Below are 12,120 nucleotides of genomic sequence, written 5' to 3'. Positions count from 1 at the left end.
CTGGGAGGAGAGAAGGAAAAATCGGCCGTAATAATGGAATGAGAGGAGTTCTCTCCTATTGTTACTTTTTAACAGAAGTTTTATTTGGGGATAGTAGTGGATTCAGAGGAAAGTTGCAAGAGACAGCACCAAGAGTTCCCACGTACCCCACAGCCATTTTGACAACTGTGAACATCTTAAGTTACCATGGTATGTTTATCATAGCCAGGAAGCCAACACTGGAACATGACTACTAACTAAACCCCAGACTTCATTCCGATTTCACCAGTTTTTCTAGATTTCACCAGTTTGTCCTGGATCTAATTCAGGACACCACACTGCACTCGGCAGATTTTTGTGTGTGTGCGTTTCTTATTTTTTAGGATGCAATGGCTTTTTGTATATTCTCAGATATGAGCAACCAACACCACAGATTTTAGAACAGTTTAGAATATTTTCATCCCCTCTAAGGAAGCCCTGTACCAGTTAGCCATCCACCCCCTATCATGGGTTTTGGGAAATCCTTCTGCAAGATGGAGATCCCTTTGGTGGGGAGAAAACCCTCTCCCCTCCACCTCCTCGCCCCAGTCTATCGTTCTGGAATTTGGATTTTTTTCCATGATTTTTTGACTTGCTCCTTCAGGCCGTGCTGGGTCTTCACCGCTGCGGGGGCTCTTCTCTAGCTGCGGGGAACCAGGGCTACTCTCTAGTTGGGGTGCGAGGGCTTCTCTTGTTAAGGAGCGCGGGCTCTGGGACGTACAGGCTTCGGTAGTCGCGGCCTCCCGGCTCTAGAGCCCAGGCGCAATAGTTTCCATGCACAGGCTTAGTTGCTCCACAACATGCGAGCTCTTCCCGGCCCAGGGATTGAATTCATGTCTCCTGCCCTGGCAGGCAGATTCCTTACCACTAAGCCACCAAGGAAGCCCTAGAATTTGAATTTTTCTTTTTTTCTCAGCATGACCCCATGCCCTAGCTTTAAATGACCTGCTATGGAAATTTCCAGTAGTGTCAATTTTTGTTATGTCCATAATGCAAAAATAAAAAACTTTAAAATGGGAAGCTCTACAGTGGAGCTGTCTAGAACCCCAGGGACAAAACCAAGGGTACACTATTTCCCCTCTCCCTCTAGTCTAACAGGGACACAGGAGTAAATCAGCTGCCACCAGCGCCCAGCTACTCAGTCTAGGGGTCTTTGCCATTGCTGATGCACTGATGCGGCCTTTGTCATTCTAGGGTCATCAAAGTCATCTTTAAACCCCTGCTGGTGCCCATGTGATTGGCATTTATTCATTCACCAAGTGTCATTGCGCTCCTACTGTGTGCTAGACACCATTCAGCGGGCACTCGTGAACTCTCCCTTTGCGTCCTCACGGCCACGCTGGAAGCCCTCCGTCACCCACAGGAAGGGGCGCCATTTTGGTCATTCCTCTAGCCTCCTTCTCCGTGAGCTGCCTGCCCCACCCGGAAAGGTAGACACCAGCCACCACGTCTCTAGTATTCGATGGTCTGGATCGCAAATGCGGCTACCGTACCCAGAAAGCAATTTGGGGTATCTCTCACCAGTCGCTAGTGGTCCAGGGACTTAGCACGCCACGTTCAAAGTCACGGACCAAGAAGCCAAGCCAGCCCCTCGTGTCCCTACTGGATGGTGACGCTTTGCAGAATGTGACCCCCACCCCCCAGACCCTAAGAGAACACAAAGATGGTTACCTGCACCACCTCCTTCACCAAGGTCTTGTCGGTGCCGGTCTTAGCGCGCTGCAGCCCACTGACGTTCTCGCCGATCCATGTGATGAGGGCGAACTTGGACCTCTTGCTCATCGCATCCCCCGTGGTGAAGCGCACGAAGGCAAACAATCGGACGTCATCTGCACCAACAGCAAAAGGAGGGCTCGGTTAGAACACCCAGATCCACACCCCCCAGGCAGGGCTCTGAACCTCAAGGGCACCCAGAGTGACACAGAAGGAGCCACCGTTCGCTCCTTCGATCCCAACAACAGTGCTGCAGGCGGGGATGCCCACTTCACAGACGGAAGGCGGAGGCGCAGAAGGGCCCCAGGATGCTCCCGCGGCTGCAGAGGCAGAGGGAGCCAGGCCTCTCTGGCTGCCACGCCCACCACCCTGCCCTCCCCTCAAACAGTCATGCCTCAAATTCTGAATCCGATTCAGGGAGCACAAGGTTGTCAACTGTTTTTATCCCAAATCTTTGAGGCCCTGTTTGGACCAGGAAAGCCACACAGTAGAGAGACAGGAACCGAGTTGGGGTCGGGGGGCAGTGAACAAAGACAGTGGCCCTGCTCTGGCCTGGGACTCAGCTTGGGGGCCCTGGACATTCTTAGATTGTGGCCAGACAGTTAGGCCAATAAAGAATTCTGAGCATTTTTCCACTAGCTGTGTTATGCTTGCTCCATGGGGTGTGTGTGTGTGTGTGTGTGTGCGCGCGCGAGTGCGTGCATATGTGTCTCTACCTCAGCACTCCGGTCATCTGGGGCTGGGTGGGTCTTCCTGGTGGGGTCGTCTCGTGCATTGGAGGACTGGGCAGCAACCCTGGCCTCTGCTCCCTCCATGCCAGTATCACACCCCTCAGCCCAGGATGACCACCAACAACGTCTCCAGCCATTACCCAGTGTTGCCTGGGGAACGGACCACCCCCAGATGCAGCCAGGTGAGCACCAATTTCCAGACATACTTTATGTCCCCGTTTAATCAGGACCCCTTTCAGTTTTGCACCAAAATCCAGCCCTTTTAGTTGAGGGCATCACATATCCTTACTCAGATTAATCCCTAAACAGTTCACATGTCAACTGCAGTTATCAGTGATTCAGCCCCTCCCTGGTGATGGCTGGGATGCAGGTTGCTGCTCAGTGAGATCAGTCACTCAGTCATGTCCAACTCTTCGTGACCCCATGGACTGCTGTACGCCAGGCTTCCCTGTCCATCACTAACTCGTGTCCATCGAGTCGGTGCTGCTGGTTTGGGGTTAATCATCCTGTACCTGACCCTTGATTCAGCTCATGCTCTCAAACGGCTTTTCCTTGCTGGCTTTAGGATTTCTCAGGGACCCAATGACTCATGGAGCTACGTTTCCCAAGCACTGTATTATTGAATCACCTGACATCTCGCTTAAACGCAGATTCCAATTCGGCAGGTCTAGGATGGGACCCTGGGGTCTGCATTCCTAACTAGCTCCGAGGTCATACCGATGCTGTTCGTCAAAGGATCACGCTTTGAGGTTTCACTTTACTTTCTAAAACCAAGGCATCTTGGGCTTCCCTGGTGGTCCAGTGGTTAAGAATCCACCTGCCCATGCAGGGGACACAGGTTTGATCCTGCTCTGGCCAGATTCCACGTCCCAAAATGCAGCTAAGCCTCTTCACCGCAACTACTGAGCCTGCAGCCTGCAGCCCCTGTGCCGCAGCTACTGAGGCCCTCGTGGCCTAGAGCCTGTGCCCTCCAACAAGAGCAGCCGTGCAGCGTGAAGCCGCAGCACTGCCGCTAGAGAGCCTGTGCCCTCCAACAAGAGCAGCCGCGCAGCGTGAAGCCAGAGCACTGCAGCTAGAGAGCCTGTGCCCTCCAACAAGAGCAGCTGCGCAGCGCGAAGCCGCAGCACTGCCGCTAGAGAGCCTGTGCCCTCCAACAAGAGCAGCCGCACAGCGCGAAGCCGCAGCACTGCTGCTAGAGAGCCTGTGCCCTCCAACAAGAGAAGCCACCGCGATGTGAAGCCAGAGCACTGCCGCTAGAGAGCAGCCCCTCTCTCTCAAACCAGAGAAAGCTCTCAAGCAGCCGATAAATAAAGAAACAAAAACCAAGGCGTCTTGATCCTAGAATCATTCCAGGTGCCTCCATGTGGAATCCCACACAGAGTATAAAGTGAAAGTGAAGTCGCTCAGTCGTGTCCGACTCTTTGCGACCCCATGGACTGTAGCCTACCAGGTTCCTCCGTCCATGGGATTTTCTAGGCAAGAATACTGGAGTAGGTTGCCATTTCCTTTTCTAGATCTTCCCAACCCAGGGACTGAACCCGGGTCTCCCGCATTGTAGTCAGACGCTTTACTGTCTGAGCCACCAAGACCACCAGCCCTCTGGGTGTGATGGAGACAGTCCACACTGGCTGGTTAGTACCTCAAAGCCCAAGTTCATCCTAGACAACAAGCCAGCCAGTCTAGCAGGGAACCATCTGACCCAGGGGAGCTAAGACACAGTGCTCACAGGGCGCAGACTCCAGATTCAAACTCTATATCCAGGCTTTTCTTAAAGGAAACAGATCATAATCGCCATTCACGCTGGCACAGCACCCTTCAGTTCATGGGTTAGTATTCATCAGGTCTTCATAAGGGTGCAGGGAGGTGGGCCACGGGGGGCATCATGGTCACCATCATCTACATCCAAACCACCGTTTGGGAGATGAAGCCAGGAGGTCGTGTGACATGCCCAAGGTAATGCACCAAGGACAAGCCAGCCTGGAGCCAAGGGGTGTCTCTGGTGTGTCTGCCCAGCCCTCCTCCTTTAGGGAACCACCCCCCCCCAACCTGGCCACGGGAGGCTGGTGGGAGCCCATCCCAGGACCTGACCACAGGGGTTGGTGGGTGACAAAGCGGTGAGGACAGAGAAGAGAGACGGGCCTCAGGGACACTTCATGGGCCAAATTAACATGCCTTAGTGACCGATATACGTCTCACATGTATGCATGTGAGAGCTGGACCATAAGGAAGGCCGAGCGCTGTAGAATTGACACTTTCAAACTGTAGTGCTGGAGAAGACTCTTGAGAGTCCCTTGGACAGCAAGGAGATCAAACCAGTCAATCCTAAAGGAAATCAACCTTGAATATTCATTGGAAGGACTGATGCGGAAGCTGAAGCTCCAATACTTTGCCACCTGATGCGAAGAGCTGACTCACTGGAAAAGACCCTGATGCTGGGAAAAACTGAGGGCAAGAGGCGAACAGGGTGACAGACGATGTGATGGTTGGATGGTATCACTGACTTGATGGACATGAGTTTGAGCAAACTCAGGGAGATAGTGAAAGACAGGGAAGCCTGGCGTGCTGCAAAGAGGTCGCAAAGAGTCAGATATGACTTAGCAAGCAAACAACAAGTGACCGACTGGCTGTGGGAAATGAGGAAGGAGAAGTCTGGGAACAGGAGACCACATGAGTGCCATCTCTAACTCCCTGAGGAACCTGACTTAATCTCCAAACATCTGAGCCTCAGTTGGCCTCATCTGAAAAATGGGGTGATTTTTTGGTCCTCCCCATTTTTTCTTTTATGGAAGTAAATGTCACACCAGAAAACATGCACCATTTTAACTATTTGAAAGCACACAAGTCAGTGGCACTTAGGACATATGCAATATGGTGCCATCATCACCACAGTCTAATTCCAGAACATCTGCATCGCCCCCCAAAAGAACCCCCTACCCACCAGCCATCACTCCTCACCCTTCCCCCGTCCCCCCAGTCCTAAGCAACCACTCAGCTGCTTTCCCTGGATTTGCCTTTTCTGGACATTTCACAGATGGAAGGAACCCTACACTATGTGGTCTTTGTGTCTGCCTTCTTTCAGCTCAGCATGTTGGCAAAGTTCATCCATGTGGCAGCATGATCGGCAACTTCATTCCTCTTTTTTGTTTTTAATAGCCTGAAGGTTTTATTTATTTATTGGCTCCACTGGGTCTTCATGGCTTTGCAAGGGCTTTCTCCAGGAACGGCAAGCAGGAGCTACTCTTTATTGTGGTGTGCAGGTCTCTCATCGCGGTGGGTTCGCCTGTTGTGGAGCAGATTCTAGGTGCACAGAATTCAGCAGCTGCAGTGTGCTGACTCTAGGGCTTGCCGGCTTCAGTAGCCGCAGCTCACAGGTTCTAGAGCTCCGGCTCTGCAGTTGTGGCACACGGCATGTCAGTCCGCAGCACATGGGATCTTCCCAGACCAGGGACTGAACTCCCCTGCATTGGCAGGCAGATTCCTATCCACTGCACCACCAGGGAATTCTGGTACTTCATTCCTTTTATGGCTGAATAATACTCCACTGTATGGATGGACCACATTCTGTTCTATTCATCCATGCACCCACTGATGGACTTTTGGGATGTTTCCAAATGAGGTGATTTTATACCTCTCTTCTACATCAGCCATGAGGATAAAATGAGATGCTGTGAAACCTGTCTGGCCCGACCCGGCAGAACCTTCTCCCTGGAGTGGAGCTGTGGGTGAGGTGTGAGCACAGGAAATAGGGCTGGTGGGGCTGAGGAACTGAAACTCACACAGCCACGCACGGCTGGTACAGGAGCCCTTTCGTTCCCCGGTATTTCCCGGCACTGGAGGCTGCGTTTGGGAAGCCAGCACGCTCTTCTGAGTAGTGTTAGTGGAGGAACAGGAGAAGCAGTTCCAAAGTGTTTAATTAAATTGCAGCGTTGACTTGAAGGGAGGCGGACCACACATCTGATGCCTCCTGACTTGCTAATGTCAAGACAACACCAGCAAAAGAACTTGCAGCCTGTTTCCACAGCAACCACTCTATTTCCCTTTACCTCATTGGTCAGTCTGGATGTTTGGGATCCCGTGACCACACTTGGATCCAGCTGCTCCGTCACTGGCCAAAGCCACTGAGAAAGTTACAAATCGTGTGTCCCAAGTACCAGCCTAGGACCTGTCACAGGACAGACGCCTTACCCCCACCCCCGAGGACACGGCCAGCCGTAAGATCTTCCAGAACTGCAGGCCAATGTCATTTAAATTACCACAGCAGGAGAGACCACTTTCCTGGGTGGCTGTTTGGTGCTTATCTAACAATGGTCTGGCCGAGAAGATTGCTGACATTTTTGAAAATCCGAGGGTCATTTTGCTTACAAATGTCCGCTGCTCGGGATGTGGCATGACACTGAAAAGTCAGCGGAAAGTCTGACGTGAGAAACCTGTTGGTCTGGGAGACCTCTGCACAGCTGCCCACACAGACCTCCAGCCCGCACGCCTCCTGAAGTAGGTTCTCAGCCCATCTGACCTCCAGCTAGTCAACGCAGGAGGAAGTTCTCATTTAGTCACTAACTTCCCTCCTCTGAACAAACTGGGCAGATCAAACACGGATGTGCGCATGGGTATATCATCTGGAAGGGAGAGCTTGACCTCATCACGTACGTGTGTATGAAGCGTGTCTGTGTGCGCCCGTCTCTGTGTGTGTGCATGCTCATGCATGAGTGTGAACGTATGTGATGGAGCCTACACACTAGGACAGCAAACTTGGCTAGAAGATTGGTCCTGAGGTTACTGCCACCCCCGGGGTGGCACTCGGGAGACTCAGTGGCACATCTTTCCAGTCTGGGGTTGAAGGGGTAGAGGAGTCGAGGTGCAGCTCTGGATAACCCCAATGGGGGGACCCAGGCCCTGAATTCACATCAGAGGACACACCCTGAGCCCCCTCTGAGAGAGGTCCCAGAACAGCTGTCTACACCTGCTTGCCCCCTGAACCGTTCAGTTTCAACATTCTGGTCTACAGCATCGGGTTGAGTCCAAGTTTTGGAATCCACTGGAAACTCATCCCCACTCTGTCCCAGCTCTGTGATAAGACCAGATTCCTGAATGCCTCTAAGCCTCAATTTCCTCATTTGCAAAATGGGTCACATATATCTCATAAGGCATATTGAGGGTTAAATGAAAAAGAAAGAGCATGAAAGGCTTGGCTAATGGGGCTGGTGACTATATTTCTCTCCCCACCTGTCTGGTGAAATGAGGTCCACAGTGGCCTCCACTGCCGAACCCTAGGGGATAGCCTCCTTGCCTTCCAGCCTCTGAGCCTGCTTTCTGCCTTCACCAATTAACGTTCACTCTGCTGGGTCTCAAAGCAGGGGCCCTCCTAGGCACATGGTCATGGAACCGCTCATCTCATGCAGATTTCTTGAGGGCCTACTGTATGCCAAGCACAGTGCCAAGCATTAGGGGGCACAGATAAGACCAACGAGGGTCCTGAAGATAACAGAAGCTGTTCACTGAGCGCTTGCTATGTGGCAGGTGCCATCCTAAGCATTTATGTGTGACTGCACATTTTCTCATCCCAGCCTCTCCGTCTGGTCAGCATTGCCCACAATCCTACTTCACAGATAGAGAAACTGAGGCTCAGAGAGGTGAAGTGACAAGAAACCAGACATCTCTTTTCCCTGGTTCCATCTAGAGCAGCAGCTCTCAAAGTGTGTTCCTCGGACCAGCACCAACATCATTTCCTAGGAACTCGTTAGACTTGAATTCTGAAACTCTAGGAATGGGGCCATTTTTAAACAGAAGTGAGTTTCAAAGAGACCCTGGGGGAGATTCTTATGCCTCCATAGCCTGAGACCCACTGACCTAGAGGATGAGGTGAGGAGAGTAGAAGATGGGGTTTTCAACTCGGAGGACCTGCTCTCCCCTGGCTGGGAAAGAGGGTGAAACAAGGGTCTTGTGGGCGGAAAAGCTGAAATGCCCAGAGTTCAGCCCCACCCCCACCCTCCCCACCCACACCCTTTCATTTTAAGGAAGTGATCATACAAAGGAGCTTCCTGTATGGTCTGTCTTCTCAATGTTGTAATTTATAGAATTCGAGGCATGGTTCCTTGAGCATCTCACCATGAAAGACCACCGGGACTGTCCCCCAGAGACTCTCCCTCACCTCGAATCCCACAGCCCAAGACAAAGAATAGTGGTCTCTAGAAAAAGGGCTGCTGAATCATGGCACTAGTAACAGAGCTTTTCGGTGACCTCTGCGTGTCTACTGACATAAGCCATCACTAACAAGGATTCCCAAATGCATCACAAAACCACATGGAGCCCCATCTCAGGGGAGCCATCAACCAATGACAAAACAAGGTCGGGACCCCCGTCCCTGAGGACCATCAATGAGCTCTGGGCAATGCCTCTGAGCCCTCACTGTGGTGGCCTCAGTTCAGGGCTGTGGACACCCTCCCCTTCCTGCCCAGGAAGAGTCTTGTCCATGAAGAGATTGTCCTTATAGGGTGTTAATAGAAGTCCCTTCTCAAAAGAACTTGACCCTTTCATTGGTCTATGTAGCCTCATCACAGGTCAAGGATGGGTTATCGTGTGAAACATCTCCTGCACCAGCCAATCCCACAGCCCTAAGGACCCCCAGGACCTAGAGACCCCACACAGGGCCCACTTGGTTCAAAGTCCTGTTCCCCTTTTCAAGGCTTCTCGTCGTCATGTATTAAGTACATTAATCTGCAGCATAAAGTCACTGCATGTAAAGTTCTTGGGACGCTGCCTGGCAGAACTGTGCTCAGAAACGCCAGCAGTGGTCACTAGGTGCTCTCTCCTCTGCAGCCCCTTCCTTCCCCTCCCTCCTCTATCTCCCTCCTCGATCCTGCAAGGGGAGATGAAGGACATAGCATGATACAAAGAGAGAGACGTGACCGCAGAGGGCATGGGAAGAGTGAAGAAAAAAGGGAGGTCAGGTGTCTCTGGAATCACCAAGGCCTCAGGGATAAGCTGCTCTAAAAATCTTCCCCAAAACTATGAACGACACACAATCCCCACCAAGCTCTCGAGGACTCCCTGCCCTCCTCCACACCTCCCAGCCACACTGGAAATCTCCTAAGGTTCGGAATCACTGAGGGGGCAGAGTCTGCCTCGTCACACTCAATATTCTCGCCATGGCAACCCTGACATAGGATCCACATGGGTCCAGGGCCCTCATCTTCCTCCCCAAAAGACCTGTCTTCCCCTCTGCCTCTTCCCACAGCTGGCACTGGCCAGAGGACAAAACCTAAAGGAGACTGAGATGCTGCCACGAGCCAAGCAGTGTGACTTTCTCACACTTCTGCAAATGTTTTGAGCAATTTTTTTTCATTACACACAAAACACATATGAGGTGTAGAATAACTAGAAATACAAACAAGCGAAAAATAAAACTGCCTCACCACCAAAATAGCCTAGTAAACTCCCTATGGAACCTAAGCAAAAGGTTGGGGGCACGTCCTTTGATATTTTTAGCTGCTTCCATACCTGTCCAATTCGTGTCACATCTCCAGTGCCAAGCACACAGCAGGCACCCAACAAAACATCTACTGGTCAACAGAAAGAAAAAAGAGAGAGAGAAGAAACCATTTCATAATTTCCACCCAACACTGAAGTTCAGAGCAAGACAAAAGAAAGGGAGAAGGAGACAGCAGGAAATTGCCCCAGAGTCGGGCTGAAGCTGCCCTTACCTTATATAGACTCCCTAAGAAGTTATGCAAACAAGGTTCAGTAAGGAAGAAAACAACCCACACACCAAAAAAGCTGAGCTGTCAGCTTCCACCAAGCAAGCTCCCCAGAGTGGGCATGAAAGGAAACAGGAAAGAATTCAAACATCCTGCTGCCTGGGGCAGAGGGACAGCTGGACAGAAGCCACAGCTGCATCATTTCCAGTGGGCTGCTGACAGGGGAGCCCAGGCAGCCACAGACGAGGACCTGGAAGTGGGGGAAACGGCCCCTCTCTGACACAGAGGACAAGGGCTCCATGCGTGTGTACACAGTCCTTGCATATGAGCTCTCACAGCCCATGCACATTGACTCTTTGTCCCACCCTTCCTCAAAGCAGGAGATATCTCAAATGATTCCTTTCCCACTGGATTCTTGTGAAATGAATGACCCCGCTTTCCTAGTCTGACACAGAACACAAGAAAATGGAGTACAGGATAGCCAGAGGAAAAGAAAGATGATTACTTCAGTAGAACCCTCAGGGAAGGACCCGATCTGGAGACTGAACCGATCAGGACAGCTAAAGGTTTTCCCCCAGTGACAAAGCACCAGAACTTTTTTTTTTAATGATTACTTTTACTTCCTTAAACGGAAGTTGGTGTGCTACAACCAACTGCATCTCCTGACTTAGAGAACCAGTGGTTGCAACCAGTTTCTGGAGGCTATGAGTACACGATGGCCTCGTTGACAAGGAGACACTCTGGAGACACTGAAGGATTCAGTGCCTGATTGCCTGAGCACTAAATGCCCTGGGGTACATGCTCTGCATTCTCGTATAGTTTTTCTGTTTCTTCCATTGCTGTTAGTCGTTTGACAAACACTTGTTGACAATGTGTGCTTCAAAGACTGCTGAATAAGATACAGTCCGAACCCTTCAAGAATACACAATCTAGCAGGGCAAAAACAGAAAAACTAAGCATGTGAATACAGTGAAGTTAGCACCATGACCACAAGGCATCACAGGGCAGATGGGAACATCAAAGAAATAAAGAAATTAACTCTGCCTTGGGGGCAGTGATCAGGGCAGGCTTCACAGAGGCCTCGATGTTTGATCTCGGTCTTGAAGGATGACCTAGAATTCATCTAGCTAACAGGGTAAACAGGAAGAAGTGGGCTATGTTAACAACTTAAGAGCTAAATTCTAACAGAACTCCAAAGACAAGAGCACCAGCTTCAGTGGGCAAGTTCAAAACGCCTTCCTCTACCAGCCGCTCTCTTTGTGACTTGCCACAGGCTAGAGGGGCATATAATTAGCTTATTATTACTGGGTGTAAAACAAGTGTTGAATGGCTCAGAATGACATCCCTTAGGGCTCCTGCAGTCTGCTCATCCCTATGCGAGGAGGACAAGCATTTTGTCCCCTAGGAGGACATCTCCAGGACTCAGAACGGTGCCTGACACACTGCTCACACTCAAACATTTCTTGAGTAAATGAGGAGCCTCTGCCCATCTATCTTAGGAGCTTAGAAGCATTTCAGTCCCCAGTCCTCAGCTGGGTCACTTCAGTGGGAGATTCTTTCCTGTAAGAATAAAACCAATCCCCTCCCCAGATTTTAAAGGTGTGCCTTCTAACGAAGAGACCAGCAGAAATAATCAGATGAGAACCGTCAGGTAGCAACTGACTGATCTGGACAAAGGTGCCCTGTAAATAAAAGTGCATGGGAAAGGCAGCCCAACACCACAGTGTTGCTAGGATTAGCAATGCCTGCATCTCATGGGGCTTCTTCTCTCCCTTCCCTGCTCACATCACCAAGCACGGTGCCCCAGAAGAGCAAAGCAGACACCAGCCCTCAGCAGCTCAGAGAGGCAGGAGGCCAGGGTTCAAGCCCTGGCTCTGCCTCTCTCTGCTATGTGACCAGGGACCCATGGCATCCCCTCTCTGATCCTCCATGTTCTAAGCTGGGGGTGGGAGGGGTAGCTTCTC

The 12,120-nt window shown here is 51.2% G+C and overlaps 1 protein-coding gene across 1 annotated transcript in view; it reads right to left on the bottom strand.

Moving 5' to 3' along the window:
- Nucleotides 1-12,120, bottom strand: part of COTL1 (coactosin like F-actin binding protein 1) — a 44,254-nt gene that overhangs the window by 16,974 nt on the left and 15,160 nt on the right. Inside the window, exon 3 of the mRNA XM_040253987.1 lies at nucleotides 1,690-1,847. Coding sequence (XP_040109921.1) covers nucleotides 1,690-1,847 — 158 coding nt within the window. The remainder of the gene's footprint in view (nucleotides 1-1,689; nucleotides 1,848-12,120) is intronic.

This window comes from Oryx dammah, unplaced genomic scaffold (assembly GCF_014754425.2).
Source record: "Oryx dammah isolate SB20612 unplaced genomic scaffold, SCBI_Odam_1.1 HiC_scaffold_13, whole genome shotgun sequence".
Taxonomy (NCBI): Eukaryota; Metazoa; Chordata; class Mammalia; order Artiodactyla; family Bovidae; genus Oryx; species Oryx dammah.
Note: the sequence above shows the minus strand (reverse complement) of the source record. Positions and strands in the feature narration are given on the sequence as shown.